The sequence below is a fragment of the Vanacampus margaritifer genome, chromosome 1 (genome assembly GCF_051991255.1).
Source record: "Vanacampus margaritifer isolate UIUO_Vmar chromosome 1, RoL_Vmar_1.0, whole genome shotgun sequence".
Classification (NCBI taxonomy): Eukaryota; Metazoa; Chordata; class Actinopteri; order Syngnathiformes; family Syngnathidae; genus Vanacampus; species Vanacampus margaritifer.
This window is the reverse complement of record NC_135432.1, coordinates 9476023-9503975: the sequence shown is the minus strand read 5'-3', so window position 1 is coordinate 9503975 and position 27953 is coordinate 9476023. Positions and strand designations below refer to the sequence as shown.

The following is a 27953-nucleotide window of genomic DNA, read 5'->3' as shown; positions in this document are numbered from 1 at the left end:
ACTGGCCTGCCATGGAAGATCACCATGGCATCATGTCTGTAATTTAAAGTGCCTCTGACCTGTAATCACAACCTTTTTTTCCCCCGCCTGGGTGAATTTGAGAAAAGTTTTGTTGAGGAAATATCCTTTTCAATCCAGTACTTTTGTTTGGGTAGACACAGTTGCCATTTGACGTGTTTAGTGTTTTTTTTGGTCCACAGATATTTCAAAGCTGTCTAAAAATGTTTGTGACCTAATTGTGTGGTTTAGGTTACCTGACAGCAACCCTCATGGGCGTGTAGCTACGCTTTTGTCTTGTGGTGGTGACCAAGTAGTCATGACGTCATCCAAAACAAAAGTCCTTCCAAGATCCTCCTACTTTCTCCGTCTCTAACCTGGCAACATCTAATTTTCACTCCTTCACTAATAATCAATAGTTATATTTTCACTTTCTTGGTTCTCTGTCAGTGCTTCCACACCTTCAGTAAGCCAATGTACATATTTTATTTTACAAAAATCTCACAGCAACCCAGCAGCAAAAAAACATCACAAAAAGGGCTTTAAGGTGGTATCTTTATTATTATTATTATTATTATTATTATTATTATTATTATTATTATTATTATTATTATTATTATTATTATTATTATTATTATTATTATTATGAGTGGCCAAAGTTACAAACTGTCACTTGGCTGATATTTTGCTTTGTGTTGCAGGGCAAATTTTTAGTTGCAAGTGAGCTTCAGATACACTTATGTAACATACCATAGGGGTATGTAAATTTATGAGCACAACGTAGTCAGAAAAGGGAACAACAGTCGTTGGTGCAGTTTCAGTCAATAATTGAATGTAGCAAATAGTCAAACGCACAAATACAAAATGAAAACACTCACAAGGAGCATTTAACAGATAGAAATAGCCACATGAAAAATGACCTAATAAAATCTCAAACGTGTATTCACATATCAATGACGGGACTGACTGACTTTAAGCATAATTAATTACACTTTATTAAATCAGTATTTATTTTTTTATTTTTTTATGCTTTTTTTTAATTTTCATTTTATAATAAAGTGCTATTTTTATTTATTGGGGCTGGAACAAATAAATGTAACTTTAATTAATTTCAATTGGGAAGGAGTAATTTGAATTATGAGAATTATGGGGCACGAAATGGATTAAACTCATTAGTCAAGGTAGCGCTATGAGTGAAAAATGTTTTATTATTATTATTATATTATTATTATTATTATTATTATTATTGCCACAGCTCTGCTTTGACTAGTTAATTTATGATAATTAGCTAGTAAATATAACAATTTTATATATATATATATATTTGACATTGTTTCATTTGAAAGTATAATTGTAAATTTAAAAAAATTGAAATATTACAATAATACATAATGGATTTAATATATATGTTTATACATCTTAAAATCATGCACGTACTTTGTGTGCTGAAATTTAGTATTTTGAACTACAGTACTTCAGTTGGATACAGTACTGTATTTCCATAAATTTAAACCACAAGTCAAATTTAAGGTCGTCGTTTGGGTTAGGCTACGCCTGTCAGGACATTATGCAATAGTATGTAGTCCACCTTAAACACTGTACAGTACAGTAAATGCTTTTTGCAGCCACATGAGATGACCGACACTGAATCAAATCTCAAGAGTGACACACATGCGGATCTTCCCCGATTGTCGCTTTAACAAAAGAGCCTGCAGTGGAACTTTGTAGGCGGTTTCGTCGTGACTTTGTCAAGAGTTGGCAGTGTGTTGACTTCTGATGGGCGTTTCGCCGGAAGGAAAAGGAAACCAAAAAGCTGCTATTCACATTTGAAACTTAAAAAAACGGTATTTTGTTCATTTCTGTGGGGATGTGATTCAACTTTTTTTTTTTTGCACCAGGACCCATTTTCTGCTCTTCAAAGACGGGATTAAACAACGTTTGTGACTTTGTAAATTCGGATCTCACCATGCTGGCGAGCAGCGCGATTTACGCAGCGAAGAAACGGAAGAAGCCGCTTCAAAAAATGTAAGTTTAAAAAAAGACACATTATCTCCTCACAGTCACTTGTGTTCTGTTCTGTTGTTGCTATACTGCTACTCTGTCACAATGTAATGATGTCATACGTGGGTAGGCTACTGTTCATTTTTCAGTGTCACATAATAAATTTTAAATGATGGTGTATTATCCACAGCAGAGGGGACAAACATATCTGTACTCAAGTAGAAGGTAGAAGTGCTTGTGTGAAAATACTCTGGTGACGAATGAGAACGTATTCAAACCCATAAGTAAAAGTAAGAAAAATACAGACTCTGAAATGTACAATTTTGATAATTGAGAATTATATACCTGCTTTGATTACTGTTTTGATTACTTGCCACAAGTGGATAAAAAGTGTGCATAGAATAGTTTCCCTCCTATGTAATTTCTGACAGGATAATCAGGACTCAATTTACAAGAACTAAATAACAAAATAACCAAAACGTTTATGATTAATAACAAATGAAAAAAATACCTCACCTTGTTTTATCTGATTGGGCAGAATTTTTGAACGCCAATAACTGCTGGGTTTTAAACTGGCACACTTTGTCAGCAATCATTTATTGTGAGCAACAGCAACATAAACATTTTTAAGGTTTGGAAATATTTTGATTCTCTGAATCTGTTGGTTCATCCTATTTTATTGTTCCCTGGTTCACGTAATTCCATGTTGCGTTTTTTCTTTCTTTCTGCGTTATAAGTACCCAAGAGTTCAATTTCAAGTCCATAATTAGTCAGCCAATGAATACCTCAACTGCAGTTGATTTGATCTTTCTGTAACTGTTTACATATCTTTGCTTTGCGGTGTCATACCAGGAATTTCTGAAAGTACCTATTTTGGCAAATTAAGGATTACAGAGTAGCTATCTGTTTTCAGATGAATATGAATTAAAGGTTAAGTCAGAGAAATAAACACTCAAGTATAGATAACCTGACAAATGTACTTCCCGTTACTGATTTGATCCACATTGTGTATGTAACACATGCTGTGTTACTGAGCACCACCTTCACAGTGATACTTTACATTGCGTTGTATACCCATGTAATAGACATGATTGAATACAGTATGTGCATGATTTTGTCATTATAGTGTACATTTAGTGTAATATAAATAAGGCCATTCACTATAGAAGACTGCTTACCCTGTGGTGGTTATGCAATATGAGTCGACTACATTTACCCAGTCTGCTTCACAAGACAACTGTTATTGCTTTTGCTCACAGTACCATGTGAGCCATCCCATTCTCATGTGTGCACTTGAGGGCTTCCTTTTTGGAGGTTGTGGTCAACATGCAAGCAGAAATGGGCGTTGTATTGGTCAGTGCCTTTGTGGAGTGACACACTAGCTAGTTTTCCTTCACATTTTTACAACATTGACATCTAAATTATAAAGGTGCTTGAGCTCATTGAACGAAAAATGTTTCAATTTATTTGCAGATTAGCATTGTCAGTTCAGAAAACCGTAAAAACTAAGCACAAATTAACGCATCATCAATTTCAAGATACTATCAAAATACAGTGACGCTTATGAAGAAAATTACCTCGTTCTGTTTGCCAAGGGAGTGTCATGTCTGGGAAGATCTGGTTTTGGTTGAGGGTCCTGAGTGGGTTCCTGCCCGTTCCGCGGGTTGACCAATCCGGGACCCGCGGAAGGGCAGGAACCCATTCAGGACCCTCAACCAAAACCAGATCTTCCCAGACATGACAGGGAGCTAATCTAAGTTTTAGGACATCCGATCTGTTTCTTCTTTCCATAGCTTTTGTCTTCCCTGGATATTGTCTTGAAATTAAGGACTTAAAGTCTCTGCATTGTGTCCTGAAACTCCTCTTTGCAAATGAAGAGCTAGTTTCTCCTTTAGGCCTCTCAGCTTTGTGGGTATTTTTTGGCCAATGTTTGAACATCGATAGTCAATCAGGTAGCCAGTGGTTGTGCTAATGCTAAATGCTATCTTTAGATTGGATTGTTCATGCCATGCTTGTGTGGGGTTTCTTCAGGCTCACATTTGACAAAAACATACATGTTGGTTTAATACGTCTAATTGTAAAATTATGTATATTCAATTGAAGGGTATTTGAAATATTTTTAGTAATTATTTATTTATTTTTACAAAGGTCATAGCCAAATATTTGTCCAGCATGGTTACCACAGCGCTTTCCATTGTTTTTGCAGATCCATTAACATGGATCAAATTGACAACTTTGTCATCTGAAATGCAAAGAAATATTTACATTTTCTTTGTCATTGGCACATAAATGTGTCAGAACAAAATGTAATAAAAGCTCCACATAGTTCCTCTTCACCTCTGTAACCACAAATCAAATAAAGGCAAATCAAGTTTTATTTATGAAGTGCTTTTTATTCATATAAAATGCACTGTAACTCAGCTCTACCCAACTCAGCTCAACTCAACTCAACTTTATTTATAAATCTTGTCGCCTTGCTACATATATACATGACATGCTTACTCACATTCACACCTGTGGACAATTTAGAGTCTGCAAATAAACTTGTATTTCTTTGGAATGCAGGAGCAAGCCAGTCTACCAACATCTATCTACCCAAGAATGGCGAAGCTCATATTCAAATCTTCAATCTCAGAACTGTGAGGCTATGCTAACGACTTTAACACTGTACCGAGAAACAAAATATTATTTCTTGTAAAATAAATAACTATGAACTTCCACTCTGTGCATTTTCTGATACTTACCATGTTCGTCATTGTCTAAACAGTTGACACTGACAGAACTCCAGTGGCAAGACAGTTTTCTTTCTCTTGTTTTGAAAAGGTGCCTTTTCCGCTCAAGACAAAGCACCTTTGTGATCGCAGGGGAGTGTTTTTTTTCACTTGTTAAGTCACTTGATCCCATTGCCCTAACAGACACACCCCTCATATGGCCGATGTGCCAGATAGTGCCAGAGGCAACAATACTGGCCACTTATTGTTCTCGCTGAGAGTCTTTCTTTCAGGAATGTGTCGATAGCCATCTTGCCGTCATTTCAGATCCGTCGTTTTCTGGAGGATTATTGCAAGCAGATGGCTATTTTTTACTGAAAGGAAGTCTACATTTCATTCTTTCAGCTACAGATGGTGGCATTTACTTCTTCCTTGAACACACCACCAGGACTTGTCACAGCTTTGTAATAGTTGACAACAAAAAATCACTTACATTTTTCACACTTTTTCAAAGTAAGCAGTTTCACGATTTGGGGGGAGAATAAGGAGATTTAGCTTTTCGATTACATTTCATGATGAACTTAAAATGCACTAAAAAATGAACTTCATTTGACCTTTTAAATTAACTTCACTTGTAAAGGTTATAGTGCATTTAGAAGTTTACACAAAAGCTGACTATCCTTAACTTTTTGAGAGTTGTATATAGAAAAGAAAATATTACAAGAATGCAATATTACAGATATACTCTATGTGCATAATGAGGTATTCAGCAAATAAATAGAAAAGTATCAATGAAACGGTTTAGATTAAAGTCATGATGTGCATTTTATATGTGTGGTTTGAATTGTTAAAAGTTAATAATGCCACTAGAAAATTAATCATCAAGTATAAAAATCTATCTGAGGACTAAGTTGCTTCTCATGATGTTGTGTTGGACTTGTGGTTTTGCTAGTGAACAGACGAGGCAGTCCAGGTTGTAATATGCTTATCAGGTTCTCTTACGTGTATGCACCTTTTATTTGCTGTACTCATACTAATGTTCTGAATTTATTCTTATCATCTGTCTTGTAGACCCAAACTGCCACCTCCTGAAGGTGCTAAATCAAACCCGTCCAAACGGCACCGCGACCGTCTGAACAACGAACTGGAGAAACTGACCAGCTTGCTGCCCTTCACCGAAGATGTTTGTGCTCGTCTGGATAAGTTGTCTGTGCTGCGGCTCAGTTTGGGTTACCTGAAGGTTAAGAGCTTCTTTAATGGTGAGTCTGAGCAGCAGAACTCAACACTGCAGAATTCAGTAATGCCAACGTGGCAACTTTCTCACTAAATCTGGTGACTTTTTTTTGTCAAAAGCGATTAGTGACAAATCTAGCTTTAGTATCTTCACAGGACGCCATTGTCAAATGTGAGGCTTGGGTTTTTTGGGGGGTTGGTTTCAATTTTCCACCAACGTCTTCATACTGTTTGACGGTCTTTTTGAAATCCAAGAAGCTATCAGATGCAGACTTCCTGAAAGACGAATTCCCTTTTTCCAGACGTAGCATCATGCTTTGGGGTCTTGGGAGCAGTATTGCTAAATCCTTTTGTTGCTGTGAAATGTGACCCTTCTGGCACACCGTATATTTGGAACTGACCTTTTGGTCAAATGAGGTGTAACGTTACAGGCTAGCCCTTCGGTGTCTGTGTCTGTGTGTATACTTTCTGAGTTCAAACAGATAAGTTGGCGTATGTTCACCAATGAGCATTGTGTGTTGTATTCTACATCAATCAAATTAAGACTGTTTTCTCAGGCCAATCATTGAGTCCCCTTGTAAAAGCCTCTCTATTTTAACTGTTTTAACTTTGAGGACCATGCCCCTCCTTCAATCAGTATTGTTAGCACATTTTAGTCTGACTGCTTAAATTATGACGTCAATCCCGCCCCCAAACAGTTTCCGCCCCCACCTGACCTCCACCCGCTTCCTCCTCAACAAACCGTGTTGAACTCCAGGCTGTTGTTGAAATGGTGCAACCTTTTTGCCTTTCACGAGGACAATTCAGGGCTCTATGCATTCATGAGGCTTGGCACACCCACCACACTAGAAAGTCCCACATTGTATCTTGGATCTCCTTCAAAGGCTCTTTCAAAGTGGACCTGCATCAGAAATGCATTGTGATTCCTGTTATTATCCTACTCGTTGCTGTTTTGGTATTAAAAACTTCTCATTACTGTTTCTTTGTAGGTTGTATTTTTATGATATAATAAGATGTTTGTTCATTTATTGGTCCCTTCATCACTCATATGATTTGTACATCACGAGCCTCTCCAGCAGAGAACAGTGGATGTGGCCTTTTTATTCATGTCAAATTAGTTTTGATGTGTTATTAGAAAGAACAGTTTTGTAAAATTTTATAGTGTGGTTTTAAAAGACAAACGCAGTACAACACAAACTTAATTTGTTCCCAGACTACGTTCATGAACCAAAATGTTTGCAAACCAAAGTCGTTATATGTTCAGCCACAGAATCAAGTCACCTTCGCGCACAGCCAATGCGAGACGCCCGCCAAGGAGCAGATAGTAAGAAGGGCATCGGTGAGCTTTCCGTTAGCCTCTAGCCTTGCCGCCGGAAACACTTTCTATGACTTTATATTTGCACTTGGATGTTTCAATTTCCTTTGAGCCATATTTAGAGCAAAAAACAAAAAGATATGAATGTGTATATGATATATGTGACAAGCAGAATGAACAAAATTCAAGCTGGATATTTGTCTTAAAATTTGGATTGAACATAGATGACCTGGAAGTTCAAAGGTTCAAGGCAAAGCCAAACTAGTCTGAATAAAGATGCGTTCTGTCTCGGTCACCTCACCCTTGTCTTGCTCTAGTCCCTTAGCCATGGGACTATGCAAAGTGTGCATACTGTAGGATCATGGGAATTGTCCAAGGGTCAAGTCCCATTTTTTCTGACAACACCAGCATTGTTTGATGTTTTTAGTTGACAGTTGCAACTGGGTTTTATCCATGTCTTCCATGTTACTTACTGCAGTGGTACTTAATGACGCTTTCAGTTATCCCATGAGGTTTTCTAAAGGAAGTATCATAAATAATGTTTAAAATACAGTAGATCGGAAGTTGCCACGTTTCCAGAGTTGAGTGAAGCCAATGCGGCATAAGCAGAGGAATTCTCTGGCTGTGGAGAGGAGTTTTTTTGTGGTCTTATAATGGATCGTTCAAACCTCCGTCCTTCACTGGGCCTCAGGAAATACGTACACTCTTTTGAAGTAGCTCTGTACTTTGTCTTTTGCTGGACATTAAGACTTTTCTCACTATGTCAACAAACACAACCCCCACCCACCAGCCTGTGAATGTACTTTCCAGATGTGTTTCTCAGCAGATCTAGGCCTCCCCACAGATGAATTCTGCTGGACGTCCTACTGAAGCCTTGTACAATGAGCCCTAACACTGAAACCCAGAAGTGACAATGTGGCTCTACTATAAGTAATGAATGAATCTGGTGACTTATTAAGATATCCTTTTATTTCCAAATTTGAGGTGTTATAGATTGTGCTTCGTGCTATTGTGTAGATTAGAATATAACGTATTAAGGTCTTACCTCTAACATGTCATACGTCTTGCTACTGATCAACTTTTTGGAAGTACTTACAGACGAAGTAGCTAATTTTATGGCCTGTTTGATGGAGGGATTAGAAACTGAATTTGTGAATCGGTAGCTGGCTGATGAAAATATACTGACCTATATCTCTGACACAGCCAAGCTTAACAAAAAGTTTGTCGTGGCATAGTGAGTTGATAGCATCAGACCTTCAGAGCTTCTTCATGTAGGATTGCAGTCAAAACAGAATAGCCGAACGCTCGTGTTAAAACCTGCCCAAGCATCCGTAACACAGAGAGTGTGTGTGAATGAATATGTGTGTGTCGCTGCACTTCTATTTCAGGATTTGAAGCAGCAGCCCGATGGTGCTGAGCCAAGATTAGGTCGGGTGAGTGCCAGAAATGCCTTGATGATTTATTCTGCCCAAATGGGACCCAAATACACTGTTATTGAAAACACAGGGGTGATATCCCCAAATATATAGCTTTTGCACCCTTGACACTTTTACAGCTCTGTGATGTACTTTACCTTGTTGGCTCTTGGAAGTACAAACCTTGAAGTCCAATAATTATAAGGTACCCTTTATTCACTGTTCTTTTTTTCTACGGCAGTTTTAGGAGTTGAGTACGGATTCGTAGTGCAACGCTGGTTAAATAGTAATAGTTTTCATGATGTCAGAAGCTTTAGAGCCGTTCCAAGGCGTTCCAAAATTAAGTGAAGGCAGTCACCTCCAAATTGTATTTGTGTCAGTAAGGTGGGGCTTTAGGACCCAGATGCGGGAAGGCAGAGCAAGGAGGCCGAGGTGTAGTCCAAGAAAAAAGGTTTTAATTTCTAATCAAAAAAGCTATCTTCAAAGTACAAAATAAATTGAACTAACAAAACATGAATCTAAACCTGGCTAAACAACTTAGGCAAATCTAACAGCATGACATGGTTCCTGACAAGGCAAAAAAGGACAGCGTGACGTGGAGAAAGACTTACAACAACAGCAACAATGAACCGACACAGACAGGGGGGAGACAGCCGACTAAATAGACCAACACTAATGACATAACAAGACACACCTGGCTGAGGGCACTGATTGGATGACACATGAGGGTAATGGGGACACAGGTGGAAACAATCAGGAGTCAGGGTTGACACACACACCACACGAGGAAGGGCAAGTGACCAGAAACGAGAGGAGTCAATTTTCAAACTAAAACAGGAAATGACAAGACAAGGGGAACACACAAGGAAAACAGAAGCTAAACGTGACAGGAACTAAACATGACTAGAAATAAACATGACAATTTGCAGTAAAAACCCTGCTTAATACATATACAAAATACTTCCAGAAATATGGGCCATTGATTGCTGTATTTTAAGGAGTAGCTGTGTTTGTTTTTCACAAGCAAGCCTAAATATGCGTTTGTTGATGTACACGCACATAAATGTCCGTCATCCCACCTCACCTTAGAATTAACACTCTGTCCACCCACAACCTACCTTCACCGCCCATTACAGGTGAGGCCGACAGACGATTAGGAGGTGTACTCGATATGTTGAGTGCAACATTTAAGGAATGGCAGATGATGCTGTCACATTATGGACTGCTTCATTACAAACCTTCTCCTCCCAACCCTCCAAGTATTTCTATTCTTCCTAATTGGTCCCAGATGTGTTGTCATGAGAGCATCCCACTGGCCCACCAATCACACTCTGTGCTGTGATATTTCTTAGTTCTCGCCCTCTTGCAGAGAGTAATCACTCAGCTGGCAAACTATGAAACGTTAGTGTCTCTCATGTGCTCGCTCGCCGCCAATGACTCAACGCTTACTCAAAGCCAGGCTCCACATACGTCGTGCAGATAGAATGGTCTGAGTGGGCTTCTGCTCCTCTTAAGACCAGATTTGTTTGCATTCCTGCTTCGCTCAGGGGTTGATCCAGATTACACGAAGAGGAATGGAGTAGAAAATATAATAGAAGCATTTACAGCCCACACTTTTTAAAACTAAGAACAGGTAGAGCTATTTCTCGTGATGTCTGACAGAAAATCTTGTTTGGAAGAGGAGGCTGTAACATGAGGATGCGCCTGTAATGGAGATAGATGTCTGATAAGTTTGTCTGTCAGAACTTGGGCCCCACTAGCAAACAACAAGCAGCAACATAGAGTTAGGAAAGAAATTGTAAAAACAAATATCCTCCCACATATTATGAGTTTTGAATATGCAATTGAGGAGATCAAGCCACATTTGTATTATCCTCTGATGAACACGCTGCTTCCGGATGGAATGTCCTTGCCATTGGCCCGGTTCTCTCTGTCGAAGTCAGCGTTTCCTTTCACTGGCACATTTGCAACTGTTTTTACCTCACATTTTTCATTTTGTGGTCGTGCTGGCGTTATATTTATAGTTCATATGAACACTTTGTTTCGTTGTTCACTATTTAACTTGAAACCACATGGAGTCATGTGAGCAACGCTGTCACATGCCTAGATGTAAAAACAGCTTTCCTTCTCTCATGGCGAGATTCAGATTCTTTCGTGCCGTTTGTCGTGTTTACATACTTGGGCCCAGGCAGATGAAAGAGGAGCTGGCGCATCCTTACAGCTGGTTCAGACATGTCTCCCCTCCTGGCCCCCACACCAAAACAATGACTAGTGGTTTTGTAATGTGGCTCTGTGTAGCAAAAAGAATATGACTGAGAATGCTAATGTCAGTTATATGTCTAGTAACTTTATGGATGACAAATCAATCTCTAATTTAGGGTTCTTTTTTTTTCCCCACACTGATGATGACATCATAGATTCCCGTGTTCTCTTTCATTAATGTTTTCTTCTTGCCGTGCCTCATGTCAGAAGCTGCTGAAGCTCTTGAAGGCATTAGTAAACATATGTGCCACATTCCTGTGCCAGATTATTTTTAGCCACACGGTATTTATTTTTAGGGCAGTAGTAAATGCATGTGTAGACTTTCCTCGTGTTATTCTCTTGGCTCACGCGCCTGGACAGCAAGCCCACAAGCAGACGCCAAAGTCGACACAAGGAGCAGTCAAACGTGTCTGTAGCATGAAGGGGAGCAATTGCTTAGCAGCACTGCAGCTCATGTAAAGAAACTCAATAACAAATATGCACATGAGCCGTATGCATGTTGATATGGTGATGTAATCAATGTCGGTGTACAGTTGGAGTCATTGGGCCAATTGATGGAGCCATCTTTAAGATCTCCATTTTTCTCTCTAAAGTGACAGTATTTACAGACATCCAGGCCTCGGAGCATTGTAGCCTATGTGGGATTTAACTGTACTGTCTGATGATGTCTGTTGTCAGCACAGACTTGCCTAGCCTGTTTGAAAGATTTTTTTTTAACCTGTAGCTTGACTTAAGGGTGCCCCAACATGACATGTTTTTCGTGTTACTAGCCATCACTTTTTTCTTATCTTTTTTTTTTTTTTAAACTTTGCTTTGCAAGTAAGGGTGGGTGGTATGGCCTAAAAATTATACCACGATATTTGTGGTGACGATATTTTTAACGATATTGGTAATAATTACTGAACAATAGATTTGTGATTGGTGCTTTGGAATAATATAACTTTTATTGCAGCACAATATTTAAGACACCTTTTTACCGCAATTGAAATGTAAACAAAGTGCAAATATAGCAACCGTAATGGAATGAAATGGAAATAAAAACAGGCCATGTAGTGTTTACCCTGCGAGGTCTAATTGTAACATAACTGCTTAAAGCAAATACAAAGAAAAGTCAGTGGCAAATTGCATGAGTCAAGAAAGTCCATTATTTTCTCCTGTGTGGTTGATCCTCGTGTTGTAAAAAAAAAAAAAAAAGATACGGTAGCAGCCAGTCTGTGTCGTCATGCACTGTACATCGCAGGCAAGTGTATTGTTGGACAATGTTTTCCCCTGCAATTGTTTAGGCAGTGGTTATTTTGCCGTAACCGGAAACCCTCCTGTAAGCATTATTTTGCCGTGAATGTCTCTGATTGGTCAATAAGAGGAGTGAGAAAATGTCGTGATTGCTTGTAGACATTACTAGCGGGTATGAATAACGCAAATGCTGCGCAATAGCAACGCGCACGCCGTCTCGTCGAGCGCACGTTAGCTTAGCGGCCGGTTAGCATAACAAGGTCACGTCGACTATGAGGAGGGTTATGGTCACGGTAAAATAACTACCGCCAAACTTGTCTTGGCCAAACAATACGCGACCGCTTTAGTATTATCCAACCACCGTCTGTTTTTTGTCCTCCTCGCGTGTCTTTAGCCTGCGCATCCTCTTAACTTTAACGGCAACATTTGTCCGGCACAATTAGCAAACAATTGTATTTTTTGCATCATATCTGACCTCTTGTAACCAAACGACAAAGGTAGCTCACTCCCACTTTGCCGACAGAACTGGCTGCAGCTCCCAGCCTCACACGCTCCGACATTGTTTTTATGCAGCAGCAAGCAATGCATGTACATCCAAATAGACACGAAGACGTATGATGTTACGCAGTACGTCATCACGTCAATTTCAGGATATTTCAAATTTTTATCACCCCAAAAAAATACATCTGTAATATCGTAGAAGGTATGATAAGGAACACCATTAGTTGCAAGCCAGAATTTGAGTGAAGCACTAGCTTCAGATACGCCACCATTTGGAAGCGTAGAAACAAAAATGAAAGCGATAGTCACAAATGCACTTTTAGCTGTTAACTGAACAGGACAAGCAGTAGAACATGCAGGTGACATACCTGTGGGGGAACAAACCCATTGGGCCTGTTAGACTTGATTCCCCCCTAATCACTGAGAACGTGAGTGTCCTCAACAGAGCACTACTTTCTACTTCATTCAGGATCTGTTGATACTCAAATGTGATTAGTGCAGGATGGTGAGGGACAACAAGTTTGATCTTTTTTTTTAGTTATTGTATTTCTAAGCTTCCTTAGGAGTGTTTCTTGTTGACAAGAGTTGATAATTAAGCTCAGCCATCACTGTTTAGGGTTGCAGGCAGATTGAGAAAATAATGCTGACTGAGGTGGATTATATGGTGACTTGATCACCAGTCAACCACATCGGCACACAATCAGGCTGACTAAGTAGGAACTGAACCTACGCAGGATGCACAGAAATCAGCCAAATTAAATTGAATTACTGTACGTCAAAGGAATATACAGTAAAAGTGTTTATATACTGTAAATATTTGCGTCTCTGAAGTGCCTTCAACTTGTCAATTTACCTTGTTGGTGTCTCTGTGGCTATTGACAATTTCAACCACAAGAAAGACAGTGGATATAAAAAGTCTACACATCCCAGTTCAAATTACTTCACTTTTTTCCTTTGCTCAAATGGGTACAGTATGTGTGCAAGGATCATTCACCAGTTGTGAGGGAGCAGCCGCGTACTATCATTTGCTTGCAATTGTTAACTTGAGTTCACTCATATTTGTTCACATCGCTCAATGTGAAAAATCCTAACGAAAACCAGTAAGGGCAAAGGATGTTGAAGCTGATGTTGAAGTTTGTTTAAAACCCAGATTGTCGATACTAATCATTTCAGCTCTATTAAAATACACTTTTGAAATAGCAAACCATGTCTTTTTGTAACTCCGGATTATTGTAATTCTTGTTTATGTTGATGTACTGACGCAACAGACCGAGAGCCACCTCTGCAAGCGTTCTCGGTCCGCTTGTTTTGGCATGCAGTCAAGTTGGCATGATGCCATCCGCACGCTAACCACACTAGTGGAGCAATTGCACCACAATTTGATGACAAGTGTGAACTCACCCTGTGGGAAAGAACGATAAAAAAGTGAGAGGAAGCACTCACATGATCAGACACACACTGCACACGACAGATTAAATCCAGGCAATGCAAACTGATTAATAGATTAATTAACCAGATAGGGGTTTTGCCTATATGCACACACATGCGCGCTAAATGCCTATCCATAATTTTGTGTTTTTTAACACACCATATTTGAGTATCTCTTACATCACACATTTAATTAACGTTCTGTATATGTCAAGTGCATAAGAGTTGGAAACATGCATAACGGTGGCATCGGGCCGAAATTCGCAATTTTTATTTATTTTTTTGTTTGTTTTTAATCTATGCTGTAGCTTTGTTGCTGTCTTCTAAACTATTGACCAATCTAAATAGTTGAAAAAAAAATCCCTTTGATGATGTAATTTTAACTGTTGCGCAAACATGGCGTTTTTGGGGTCTTCTGAAAAGTGATGGTTTTGGAGGTACAAGATTTTGGCCCATCGCCAGCGATAAGTAATGTTTCAGTGTTTGAAATTGTATACGTCCATGCTGCATGCAGTGTACACACTATTGTGTTTACAGCATGAGAGCTGTTCTCCGACTTGCTGTTCATGAATTCCAGCAAGTGGGAGGCTACTTCCCACTCTGCTGCAGAAACGATCCCTCAGGTCTCAACAAAACGTCTTTGAACACCCCACAGCCCCTATCACACACCCACATTCACTCTCTTGTCTAAATAAACTCTTTACACGCAACTCTGCTGGCAGCCAACCCAGCTTGTCTGCGGGCACGGCGCCTGTCAGTCAGCACTCAGGGTTGCAGGCTAGTAAGGGGACTTATAAGGACGTTAATCCTTGTCATGTGTGTTTATGTTACCAGTAATTGAATTTTTGCTGTATTTAACACATTTATGTCAGTCTGTGATTTTATTTTTTGTTTTATTTTTTTAAACAAACTGTAACTTTAGGTTGTGTGTAAAATAATGACATCCAGGGCAATTTCATGTACAAGTTGCATTGCTCATCTGAGGATTGCTTGTGAAATTATGAATTTATATGTGCTGATTGTGGTTGACTGATTAATTGGTCGAACATTACAAATTTTTCTTACTTTACAAAAATCATCTAGCAGGCAGGATTAAACCCCCTTGTGCGCCTGATCTGGCCTGTGGGCCTTATGTTTGATGCCCCTGACCTATATACTACTGTTCAGTTAATTATAGCTTATTATCCCCAAATGAAACATACAATGTAAATAAAATACAGGATACTAAATATTTACCAAATATATTTTAATACAATATATATATAAAGTATTTGTTTAAGACAATCAAGGCAATTCAAGAAAAAGCACACCATGTAGACAAGACCTAGACAGTTGGCAGATAAAAACAAAGACACGTAGGCTGACTCATCAGTTATACAGGGATGTGATTTTTCCGCTAATTCGCGGAATTCCGCTTTTTTTATCCCCCCCCCCCCCAAAAAAAAAAATTCCGATTTTATTTATTTATTTATTTATTTTTATTTTTTATTTTTTTTAGTAGTTCATTGTGTATGCACATGACTCCGACAGATAACATCTTCTGCTATAACAAAGACATTTGTGGTATGCTCTAATATGAGTTACTTTTCATTTGGTGATGATACAATTATTTGTTCATGAAATTTGAACTCTTCAACATTATTTATGTGTTAACTTAGTAATCACATTAGTTAGATATGATGATATTCTCAGTGATAGTTTTTAAAAGCAAAGGCAGTCCAATGTTTTTGAATGTGACTGATTTTGAGTTGACTAAAACTACCATTTTATATGGGATAGTTCAATATACATTGAAAATTTATGCTGTTGTTTTGTCTATTTCTTTGTGCATTGAAAGTACTTAAAAACACGGAAAACCCATGAGCTCCGGGGGGCTACGCCCCCCTTGTCCCCCCACCTAGCTGGGTGCCGGCGGCCCCCAGACCCCCGGCTAAATTTTCAGATAATTTCACTTTGGTCAAATCACATCCCTGGTTATATATTAGCTGTGAAAATTAAGCAATGGTATAAACAAGAGTATATCAAAATATTATGTTAACTTCCACTGTTATGTACTGTAGATGATACAAACTTCGTTTATTGATAAAAATCAATGAAAGAAACCAAAAGTGAGTACACCCCCAAGTGAAAATGGGCCAGTCCTCCCTCAGTGTCATGTGACTCGTTTGTGCTACAAGGGCTCAGGTGTGAATGGGCATAATATTTAGCCATTTCAATTTTATTATGTATTTGGAAGCTAGTTAAAGCTTATCAGCATTTTTGCTGTGTGTATGTGTGAGCGTGTGTGTGTGTGTGTGCTCACTAAATGTTTTCCATCGTTCTTTCTATCTTTTCCCTCTAGCAGCCTCCTTCCTCTCTTTTCTCCACTCAGGATGCCGGAGGTTGAAAGTTCGCACGCAAGGCTTTGTGTTGGTGTATGTTTGCGTGCATATTTGTGCTTGTGTGGATGCGCGTCTGTGTGTGTGCTTGCTAGTGTGTGTTTAGGGAAGAGAAGAAGTAAATAGAAACTAGAGTAAATTAGCCACATATCCATCAGTTGTTTTCAAAGCACCTTTCTTATCTTCTATCTTTTTCTTTTTTTTGGACGCTTTCTCTTCCACTTCTTAAGAATGCATGTTGTTGTCCATCAATAGTTAAATGGCATACAGTATTGAGCTAATTTCAAAGAGGGAAACATACTATGCTGTCCAGTCTCATTTGCTGTTCATATGCCCTTTGCCTTAACTTCTCTTCCACTTGTCCATTTTTTACTCTGGGTATCCAGTTCAGGTTCACAGGAAGCTGAAGCCTACCTCAGCTGACCTCTGGCCAAAGGAAGACTACACCCATAGCTATAGTTGTCTCCTTAACTGAATTAAATACAAAAAATAAATAAAAGTATTAACCCAGTTGAAGAAGCACATAACCCAAAGACGACAAATTCTCTATTGCTACTGTATGTAAACAAAAGGATGACTTTCTGTGTAGGGCTAGCAGGATAAGATATAAAGAACAAAAAAAAAAGTTTGCTGTAAAACTTTATTGAGAGATTGAATGTTATCATGTAAATATGTGTAAAATACAGTTGGTAAACCAGGAAACATGATTCAATGCAGTCAGTCTTGCAGTCAGTAGAACTGTTGGGAGCTCTCCGATTGCAGAACTGACAAGAATTTTTTTCTTTTCACCTGTCGTGCCCAAACCTGCCCAACGATAATCAGACCGACACAGAACAAGCGTGGCCAAGAGTGAAAGGTAGCGATAGTGCTGTTCATCTCCATGTCGCCCCCACCCGAGACCCCCTTTAAAAACACACACACAAATAAAGAGCACGCACATAGTACTCCACCCACAATCCAAAATGTCTTAGAACAATAGCACTATTGAGCTCTTGGGTTTCAAAGTAGAGAGAAACCACAAATGTGCCCAAATGTTGGGAAATAGCGAGGGAGGCGAATTGTGAGGTTTATATGTTGTATATCATCTACTTATTTCGGCTCCTTACAGTGTGATTTAACATTCAGTTGCTTATTTTTCATCGTCATCATTTTCTCATCTCTCTCAACTTTGTGATAATGCTATTTCAACCAAAAAGCACATTTGCATGTTAGGACCCCTTCACCATTATCACTATAACACTCTCATCTGTTGAAATTGTAAGTCCATGGATAGTTTCTGTATCTATATATCATTTGAGGATTTGCAGTCGTTCAGCTGCATGTTCAGTGTCGCCATTCCATTCCATATCGTGCTGGCCGATTGTCTGCCAGGGGACTCCTGAAATCAGGCATGTCTCGCACACAGCTTACATACCAAATGGTTTGAGGTCATTGAGTTTTCTTTCATATTGCTGCCAGGCTTGAAGCTCGCATTCGCTCCAAAGCATCGTCTTCTATGTGCATTTTCTACTAGAAATTAAAAAGCTTATCTCTGTATTTATGATCTAGTTCAGGTGCACAAGTCATTAAAAAAGCATCACAGTTCAAATGAGTTTATCTTGGGCCTTCATTCATCACCAAAATGTTTGAGGCCAACAGGTAATTATGTGGTTGTTCTCATCATCTGCATTTGGCTCAGAGCTGAGATTCTTTTGTTATTCTTTGTTGTTGGTTATTCCAGTATCAACAAGTTTTTGCTTGTCTATACATTCTTTTAAACCTTCAAAAATCACCTGCTTCCTATGTCAGAGGATATTTTAAGATTCCCCGTCTTGTTTCCTGGCAGTGATTAGCGCTGCTTGATAAGCTCCAAAGGAGGAAGCGAACGACTAGTTGTTGAGTGACACTGTTGTAAGACAGCAGGAAACAGTTGGCGGCTCCACCCTTGATAGAAGGCAATGCACTTCTGCTCTCCTAATTTCACAAGACAGTCAAGGTTGAGTCATTTGATATTTCTGATCCACCACAGCTTCTGCTCAGTGAAAGCAGTGAGTTATTAAAAAATAATGTTCCGTATAGTGCTTTCATTTACGGTAAATTTACAGAAAGTTTTCATTAAGATGGAGGATAATGAAAATATTTGCTATGAGATTTATAAAAAAAAAAAAAATCACTGGAAATTGAGGGTAAAATAATGTACTCTGATCGATCGGCCACCATTCCTAATCAGTTGATTTCTGGGGGAAAGTACGTGATCGGCATATATCAAGCAATGTCTTTCATTACTGATCACAAAAAAAAACCTGATCACCAGCAGTTCATACTTTGTAGCCTGCAGCCAACTAAAGACCAGCCTGTGCGCAGTAGTGCGTCCCCTCCCCTTTTCCTTAACACTGCAAGTTACAGACCAAACAGGTGGCAGTAACTGAATCATAATATGTTTGTGCATTTTCTGCACCTCCAATTTTCAATAATGTCATGTTTATGTATAAAAAAGGGATGGAAATTTGGATATATATTTTTTTCTGATTCATCTTCAGTAATCATTATTGAGCAAATCTAAAATTGAAAAATGGGCAGTGTGTCCATGTGACCGGAATCGGTATCATAAAACCCTGAACGAAACACCCTGAATGAAAAGGTAACATATTCAAGCATGAATAGCAAAAATTTAGTATTATATTTCTCCAGCTATCATTCTCCATAAAACGTGATTACATTTTTAATGTCTTATTGAAGAGTCAGTTTCCTCATTGAAGAACAAAAACATTAATGTTGAGTTAATTATTCACTACTCTTACCAGCCTATTCAAAAATTCAAATTCATAAATCACTTTTCCCTCGAAAATGGCGCCAGTCAAGGAACAATAAGCATTTTAAATAATCACTTTCATGCAGTGACATCTTCATTCATACTCATTTGCACTTGCATAAAATCGAGTTGTTTTAGTCAGGATTATTATTACGCTGTTTTAATATTAAGAGGCGACCTACAATTTTATAAGGTCATGTCTTTCCCCCCGTCTATTCCCATAAATTCACATTAATTGAAATGAAGGGTTTTTGAAAATGTACACAATATTGCAACCCTAAAGCTAACTGATCTTCCCGCTATCACAACAGCCACCCTCAAGAATGGACAGAATGGGTCCAGCAAGCGAAGTCCCATTTTGGGCGGCGATGTCCAGAATGCACTCATGTCCTCCACTGGGACCTCGCAGGTGTCCTCCATTGATGGAGTCAGCTTCTCAGAGGGAGACCTGCTCCTCCAGGTTTGGTCCGACAGATCTTTGAACAAAGAAAGTCAAGGATTTCAAATCAAATCAAGTGTGTTTTTTTTTTCTGCAGGCATTGAATGGCTTCGTGTTAGTAGTGACCACCGAAGGTTATATCTTCTATGCATCGCCCACCATACAGGACTTCCTGGGCTTCGATCAAGTAAGAACAACCACACTGTGTCCTCACAGAAGAAAATAGTGCTCAAGGCTCAGCTCTCCATCTGCGTTGGGGTCACTTCATGGACCTCAACTGTATATACTTAACCCCTGGGCGTTATTTGACCATTTTTGGGCTTTTTGTTGGTTCTGACCAAGCCATTTCAAAATAAAATAACGCCCAGGGGTTAAGCACAATATGTTCTCGTCATATTATTGCTAGCGTCTTGATTGTTGATTGATAGATCTCTCAGCTGACGTCGGTCAAAAGGCTAACATTCCCTGGACTGGTCAACACAGTCAGTCATTGGGCAAATTGAGATGACCATTCACATTCCTTTTATTCAGTTTATATGGTAGTCTAATTATGCTACTGTAATATTTGTAAAAAATCTGTGCAACAAGGGAAGTATATTATTGGCAGAGTTATGATTACACAATGATGACCCAAAACGTACGTTTCCTCCGCAGGATGTCCGGGCTCTCCCTTAGCAATAGGGTGAGAACCTCTGTCATCCGGGAGGGACTCAGGGTCGAGCCGCTGCGCGTGTTGTCGTTGTCCAAGATGGCGCCGTCCATGGCTGCTTTGGTCTTACAGTGTGTTGTGTGTTTTGCATTGTATTCGTGTTCTGCAATACCTCTTATACAAAAGAAGAACTTAGAGGCTTAAATTCCGCCGGACATTATCCCCACATTACTCACCCGTTCCACAGATCTATTGGATATTCTGGTTAGGGGGACAGCGTTCTTTGCTAGTGCTGTGCGTTGGACCAGAAGGCAAAGAGGAAAAAGAGGAGGTTGCCCTTGACCTCTGTAATTATGAAGGTTCTGGAGCGCCTTGTCCTGGCCCACTTAAAATTCCTCACAGATCCTGTCCTGGATCCGCTGCAGTTTGCCTACAGGGCCAAAAGATCCACGGAAGACGCCTTGAATATGGCACTGCATTATACGTTGAAAGATCTGGACTCTGCTGGCAACTAAATTAGGATTCTGTTTGTGGATCACAATAGTGCCTTCAACACTATTCTCCCACGCATCCTGGAGCACCAGCTGTCCCTGCTGCAGGTGCCGGAGCCCACCCATAGGTGGATTACAGTACAGACTTCCTTTCCAACAGGACTCAGCGGGTCAAGCTGAAAAAGGTCCAGCAGAGGCTGTATTTTTCTGCGGCAGTTAAAGAAATTCAATCCGTCAAGAACTATGATGGTCTAGTTTTGTACGGCCATCATTGAAACCATCCTCACAAAATCCATCATCATCTGGTTCCCCGCCACAGCAGCAAGAGACCTTGCCAAGCTGCAGCGTGTGATTGATTCTGCGGAAAAGGTGATCGGCTGCTCCCTGCCTTCCCTCAAGTGCCTGCACGACTCCAGGGCGTTAAGGAGGGCAAGGAAGATTATTACCGACCCTTCCCACCCTGGTCGTGGCCTCTTCACTCTGCTCCCTTCTTGGAGAATGCTCCGTTTGCCCAAGGTGGTGAAAATCCGGCACAGCTTTTTCCCCTCAGCGGCCAGGCTAATTTATATTAATTGACATTATTTATTAACTAACCTCAACTTGCACTGCACTATTTAACGCCTTTGTCTGTTTGGTGGGGGATTGGGGTACACATTGTATTGTAATGCCGCAACAATTTCCTCTCTCTGTTACAGTCTGATGTCATCTATCAGAGCGCATTTGAGTTGATCCACACGGACGATCGAGCTCTTTTCAGACGCCAACTTCACTTCGCTTTCAATCCGCATTCCAGCCAGCAGGGTGGCATTGCAGAGTGCAGCAGTAAGTCATCTTTGCATCATTCAAATCTGGTTTGACCTGAGCACAGATGTGTTTAACCGTTTGCATGTAGACGAGCAGAGCAGCAGCGAAGTCAGCACCAACTTAAGAACGTACGACCCACAAGTCATGCCTCCAGAAAACTCATCCTTCCTGGAGAGAAATTTCTGCTGCCGGTTCCGATGCTTGCTTGACAACTCGTCTGGCTTTGTGGTAGAAAAATAAATATTAAGACTAGTGACATAAGTTCCAAAGATTTTAGCTGTCATGATGGTTCTGGCTTGTTTGTCTCCAGGCATTGAACCTCTTTGGACGACTGAAATTTCTCCACGGTCAGAACCGGGTGGGAAAACTTGGGGAACAGGTTCCCCCACAGCTGGCTCTGTTTGCCATTGCCACACCCGTGCAGCCGCCATCCATCTTGGAGATTCGCAGCAAGACGCTGATGTTCCAGAGCAAGCACAAGCTGGACTTCACCCCATTGGGCATTGACACCAGGTAGACAGTTGAATTTGTGATTATAAATAAACTCAATTTCAAACTTGTATTCTGAACGGGCAAAGAGTGATGGGAGTTTGTGCGTTCTCTTCAGGGGGAAAGTGGTTCTGGGTTACACCGAAACCGAACTCTGCATGAAAGGTTCAGGTTACAACTTCATCCATGCTGCGGACATGATGTACTGTGCTGACAACCACATCAGGAGTGAGTCACACTCTTCTTACACATGCTTAAAGTGACAGTGTGTAAAAGTTCACCACTAGATGTCGCTATATAATAGAATGCAAATGCACGCGCACTACGGTGACTCAGACAGAGTCAGACATTTTCACTGAAGCAATCCCCTTCACTCTTGGCTGTTTTACTGGATTTTGACTGATTTTGCAAGGCCCACAGAATATTGCTGTTGAACCTATCAAAAGAAAGATTATAGTCTCTTCTTTCATCAGGAAAAAAGTATATTTCTATCTGTTTCCGTTTTGCAGCAATTAGCATTAGAATATAGCTAAGTTTCATCATTATTCACAAATCTGTTTAGAGCTGTGGGTAAATGAGCTTTTTTCAACATGGCCCTGATTGATCCATCTGTAATAACTACCATTTCTTCAGTCTTTTTTTTTTTTCCAGGAGAGCTCAGTATTGTTCATTCGATTTGACATCATCATTGCTCTCCTTTTTTTTAAAAACAAATAAATTTAAAAAAAAATTAATAAAAATGGTTTTTTTCTCTTTTTTTTTTTAATATATATACATATATATACATATACACACATATATATATATATATATATATATATATATATATTATTTTTTTTTTGTATGTGGGTGAGCATGTGCATGTGCGTGCGTGCGTGCGTGTGTGTATTCATCAGTTCACCTAAAGCCCATTAAAAAAAAATCCCATACTAATAATATAATATAATAATAAATTGCCAAATGCAGAAACATCAATGTAAGTTATCACGATGTAGTGGCTCTCGCTAACAGACAGAATTAAGTAACCAGAATTAGGTTAAAAAATTCTATATACGTAGACCATGTTTCTATAAATTTTGATATTTGGTTTTTATTTGAGGCAGATATTTTTTCCATTAAAATGTGATTTATAAGGAGGTTAGACCATTGGTCGATATTCAGAGTTTGTTTATTTTTCCAGTTAACAAGAATTGTTTTTTTAGCGATAGTAAGTTCTTCAGTCATTTTCTGCAGTTCAGAGGCTGCATCAAAGCCTTCTGTATGCTCTAGCATACAAAAAAAACAAAAACAATTTTTTTTACGTATAAATACGTTATTGGGACACTCAAAACATTTAAAATAGAATGTATTTATACATTTTTTGGAGCAAATAAGTTCAATTGAATGAACTATTAGTTCACCACTAGATGGTGCTAAAGATTACACACAGTCACTTTAAATACACTTTTAAGGTATGTCTTGGGGCTAATTCTTTGTGTTTGTCTAGTGATAAAAACCGGAGAAAGTGGTTGCACCGTCTTCAGACTGCTGACTAAAAAGGGAATTTGGCAGTGGGTCCAGGCCAACGCCAGACTGGTCTTAAAGGAAGGGAAGCCAGATTTCATTGTGGCCCGGCAGCGAGCTTTGACGTAAGTTGCGAGAGATATAGTTCTCCATCAATCTATCCTGGATGAGGGAAGGGTGGGGCCTTTGTCAAGCCAAGTTGTCTTCAGGCATGATATAATCCCTTTCTGGACTGTGGAATAAATCTAGGGGGAATTAGAAATGGAAAAAAGAATCCTCTTGTTATGGGACAAGCCATTGCACTACTTGGCTGTCATTAAGCTAATGATTTGTAGCAAGTGCTTGTTTCCGGTTTCCGTAAAAGATAGTCCAGTGCAACATGTCATTTGCGTTCCTTACTTCCTGATAATTATATAACAATTTCCACAGAGCATGACTAGTGGTTTAGCTCCAGTTCTTCCTGTTTTGGTTGCCACTGCTTTTTAGTTTATCTTCAGGATAAGTAAGACTTGTTGTAAACAAGTTCATGACGTTGTCACTGCATTCATCTTTTAATCTGCTGCAGAAATGAGGAAGGAGAGGAACACTTTCGTCTAAATCGGCTAAAGCAGTCGTTTAGCTGCACCCTTGGTGAGGCGGCGTTGTACGATATGGCGCCAAACGTGGATATGCCTGACACCTGCTCCCCCGCAAAGCAGAGGAAGCTGAATAACTACTCAGTCAGGCCTAACTCGCTCCAGGGCTGCATCATGAACCAGGACCCGTCAGTCTACTGCCAGCACAACGGTGCCAACACGCTAAACACCCTTCATGACACTGCCTTCAAGGACACCTACGCCACTGTCAGTGTTCCCGGAGATATCTTCCATCACATTTCACCCAAAGCGGCTGTGGAAAGCATGATAAAGTCTGAGGACACAGTTCAGGACATGATGGAGACTCTGCAGCAGATCCTGGGGGACGGTGACTTGGCGGATACGGTGGATGTGACACCCGACGAGCTCAAGAGTTGGAAAAGCACACTTGTGAAGGTGAGAAACAACAGCGGTGACCTGGGTGAGGACTTGAATGACTTTATCATCGAGGACATCCTATTATATGTGGAGGAGCAGCTCCAAAAAGACAGTACGCCGGATTTGGATACCTGCGTCCCAACTTTGAACCTCCAGAACCAGGGTTCTGTTCACCAAGATATTGGACAAAACTTCAGCTGGCCTCAAGAACCTCAGAGCCAGTTGTTACCCAGTAGAGGGCAAATGACGGGACAACCATCTGCAGTTGTGGGGATGATGAAACTGACTCACATTGATCTTCCTCAGTTGAGTTCTGGTTTAAATGTTCCAGTGGCAGAGCCGATTTCCTCACAGCAAACACTGCCGCTTCCTACTCACTTTCCTGGTGACTATGGCCACACGGACAAGCCTCCAAAGATCTCTGACCCCCGTTTAGTGGACTCATGTCGTTGGACACAAGAACTGAATTGCGTACAGGTGAGTTTCAAGGACAATAACCAAGAAGCTTTGTTGTGCAGGCAATCCAGCCGGATTCTTCCCAACCAAATAGTTCAACCAAACCAGAACTGCCATGAGCAGGGGGGACCTAACCTTGCTGTGGACCACCATGCACAAAGACTGCCTGAGTTTAGCTTCCAGAGTGGTCAGAGGAATTCAAACCATGTCGACACTCAACATGTTTCCAATGGCACGGTGAACACAGCGGATCCAGCAGCATCTAGCTGCATGCACAGCCATTTTGTGCTCGCAGCTCAAGGTGGACAGAACCAAAGACAGGCTTGGCAGCTAGCGCAGCCACCACAACCACAGTTCATTTCAAACGGACCAATGAGCGTTAACCATTTGTCGGAGTTTCAACCAATTCCAGGTTTTGCTGTGAACCACAACCCTGCCTTGTACAGTCCAACGTTCAGGACTCCATTTCCTGTTGAGCATGGCATTGGGGAGGAACTTCTCATGGGTTCAAGCAGTTGTATGTTAGAAAACACGCCTCCCTCTGTGCCTGTAAACGTAGGGCACATCAGTCAGACTCCTCCCTGTCAGAGATTGAAACACAGCAGCAGTCACATTTCCAGCCCCTCCTGCTTTTATCAGGGTGAGGGCAGGTCTGTGTTAAATTCAAATACGGCGCCGCTTTCCTGTCAAAGCTACCCAAATAGTTTGAACTTGGGCAACCTGCTGATGCAACAACAGCCATACATGAACCTCAGTGACCACCAGGTAAAAAAAAAAAAAAAAGAAGCTCGCCTCAATGAAAATCCGCTTGGCTGTTTAATTCGGAATTGATCTTATATTTATGCTTGTTTCGCAGGTCATCAGCCACTCAGTTGTCGGAAACAGTGGCGCGGCCTTTCCTCATTGCGCAACGGGACCTCCTGGTCCTCAGAGACCACTGAAAGACAACTGTCTGTAAAAACATGAGGAACAGAAATGTGCTTTCAAGAAGAACAAAGCTCAGGATAATCAAGCAAGGGGAAACATCATCTGGAGTTTCATTGTGTTTTAAACATGGATCATTCGTCACAGTGTGTGAAAGTTGAGCATTGAGCTGTGAGACCAAAAAGATTACAGATTCAGGACTCCTGATTTAGTACAATACTGATTAAGAATTGTCACAACCTTTTATGAAATCTAAAAGATGATACTAAGGTTAAGATTGGAATGTTGATGTTTTTTTAGTTAGAATGTCAAAGTTGGATATCTGAACCAATTACACAAACCTGAGCTTCTGTTCTTCATCGTTCATTTCTGACCACAAGGGGCAGCAGCACATGACTTCATGTTTTCATTGATGCTTCATGGAACCATTCAAACTGTCAGAATACTTGAGGTCTGATGGATGAACTTGATTTCAGTCCACTGACAACTCGACCAGAAAAACACGCACAACTCACTCTCTTTATGATCTCAGAAGGATAAAATGATATTATGTGTTTTTTTTATGACTTTTGTTTGATTGAAACATACCGTGGCTTCATTCTTTTCAAGGCCTCATAACGCAATGCACACACGCTTCATCCAACAGGAGATCATCCGTGTTCTTTTCTAAAGCAGTAAAAATAGCTTTCTTAGTTTGTATTCGCAACGTTTTTCTATTTGGGAGGAAAAGTGTCACGAGCAGTTTGACAGTCTCTGTAAAGAGTTACATAAAAGTGAAGCTGCCACTCATTATTTTGCAGCAAACATCCGTCCTCTTTCTTCTGCATCTCTCTTTTGTACTTAATTTTTGATTCACCACAGAAGTAAACGTCAAAGGCAGCTATTTCTTCTACTATTTTCTACTTTAAAGTAGGAAAAATGGTGGGAATTATTTTCTGTAGGTAGGTGTCAAAGACATTTAGCACTGGAATGGAAAACAACGGAAGTTATGGGTAGTTTAAAAATGCTGCTGACTGCTCTCTCAAAAATGTCACCAATTGTAATTGCGCCATCAGCACGTACAATTCATAAGTGTACAACTCCCATCTTTTATATCTTATCAATGCCTTCAGTGAAAAGCCCACTGTCAATCTGCCAGCTTTTTATGTGTCGAGCATTCTCTATTGTGTTCCATTGTGGGTCTGTGTTTTATGGTAACGTCCCTGTACAGCTGTTCAACGTTTAAAGAAGAAGCCACAGCTAGCAACATTAAAACTGCTTAGTTGTTTATTTTTCCCCACACCTCCTTGTGGAAGCGTGTGGCACAATTGAATATGCGTATATGTTTTTTGTTTTTACAGTATGTGTGTGAATGTGTATGTAGCCTATGTACAGTGGGGCAAAAAAGTATTTGGCCAGTTTCCCATAGTCTTCCAATTGGATTTTGGCCAAATACTTTTTTTTTTTTTTTTTTTACCCCTCTGTAAGTCTATATATGTATTTAGGGGTGCATCATGCATGTATGTGTTTGTTTTTTTATTGTGTGTATCAACACATAACCATGTAAGTACTGTATGTGTATCTCATTATTTTTGTTGTTGAAACGTTGAGTATGAAACTTTTCCTGGTGGCCACAATAAAAAATTGGCCTGATGGCACAGTGTACGTTCGTTGTATTTTTTGTAGCGTTCTTACTGTAGGAAATAAATTAATTAAACTAAACCAACTAGTTGTGGAATTGGCAAGGAAGTTAAAACGGCTTGTTCGTTTTAGTGATGCGATGCTAAACAGCATCCACTAGGTGTCAGTATAATGATGTGCAATATTTAAATTGGTGAGGCAGTTCATCTGACCTGCATACAATTGCGCGATCTGAGCTGGAGATGGGACGAGAGGTGGCAGGATGTAGGGGGGGGGCAGAATGTGGTAGGATGAGTGATA

General features: G+C 40.0%; 1 protein-coding gene across 4 annotated transcripts; it reads left to right on the top strand.

Moving 5' to 3' along the window:
* The first annotated feature begins 1636 nt into the window (after positions 1-1636).
* LOC144054846 (uncharacterized) lies at positions 1637-27677 on the top strand. 4 transcript variants are annotated; one of them, XM_077570202.1, is made up of 11 exons: positions 1637-2022; positions 5781-5968; positions 19577-19725; positions 19802-19891; positions 21540-21666; positions 21737-21876; positions 21959-22161; positions 22256-22365; positions 23624-23765; positions 24206-25874; positions 25966-27677. In XM_077570202.1, exons 1-11 carry the CDS (start codon positions 1964-1966, stop codon positions 26065-26067), a joined length of 2979 nt encoding a protein of 992 aa, XP_077426328.1. In that variant the 5' UTR covers positions 1637-1963; the 3' UTR covers positions 26068-27677. The 4 variants fall into 4 exon arrangements, with proteins under 4 accessions (XP_077426328.1, XP_077426317.1, XP_077426346.1 ...); XM_077570191.1 differs by having other exon boundaries at positions 21713-21876; XM_077570220.1 differs by lacking the exons at positions 1637-2022; positions 5781-5968; positions 19577-19725; positions 19802-19891 and adding an exon at positions 20095-21360.
* The last annotated feature ends 276 nt before the right edge of the window (positions 27678-27953 follow it).

Coding starts and splice junctions, on each gene's coding strand:
- LOC144054846 (XM_077570191.1), top strand. CDS start 1,964: ATGCTGGCGAGCAGCGCGATTTACGCAGCGAAGAAACGGAAGAAGCCG. Junction 2,023..5,780: donor AAGAAGCCGCTTCAAAAAAT/GTAAGTTTAAAA, acceptor TCTGTCTTGTAG/ACCCAAACTGCCACCTCCTG. Junction 21,877..21,958: donor ACAACTCGTCTGGCTTTGTG/GTAGAAAAATAA, acceptor GTTTGTCTCCAG/GCATTGAACCTCTTTGGACG.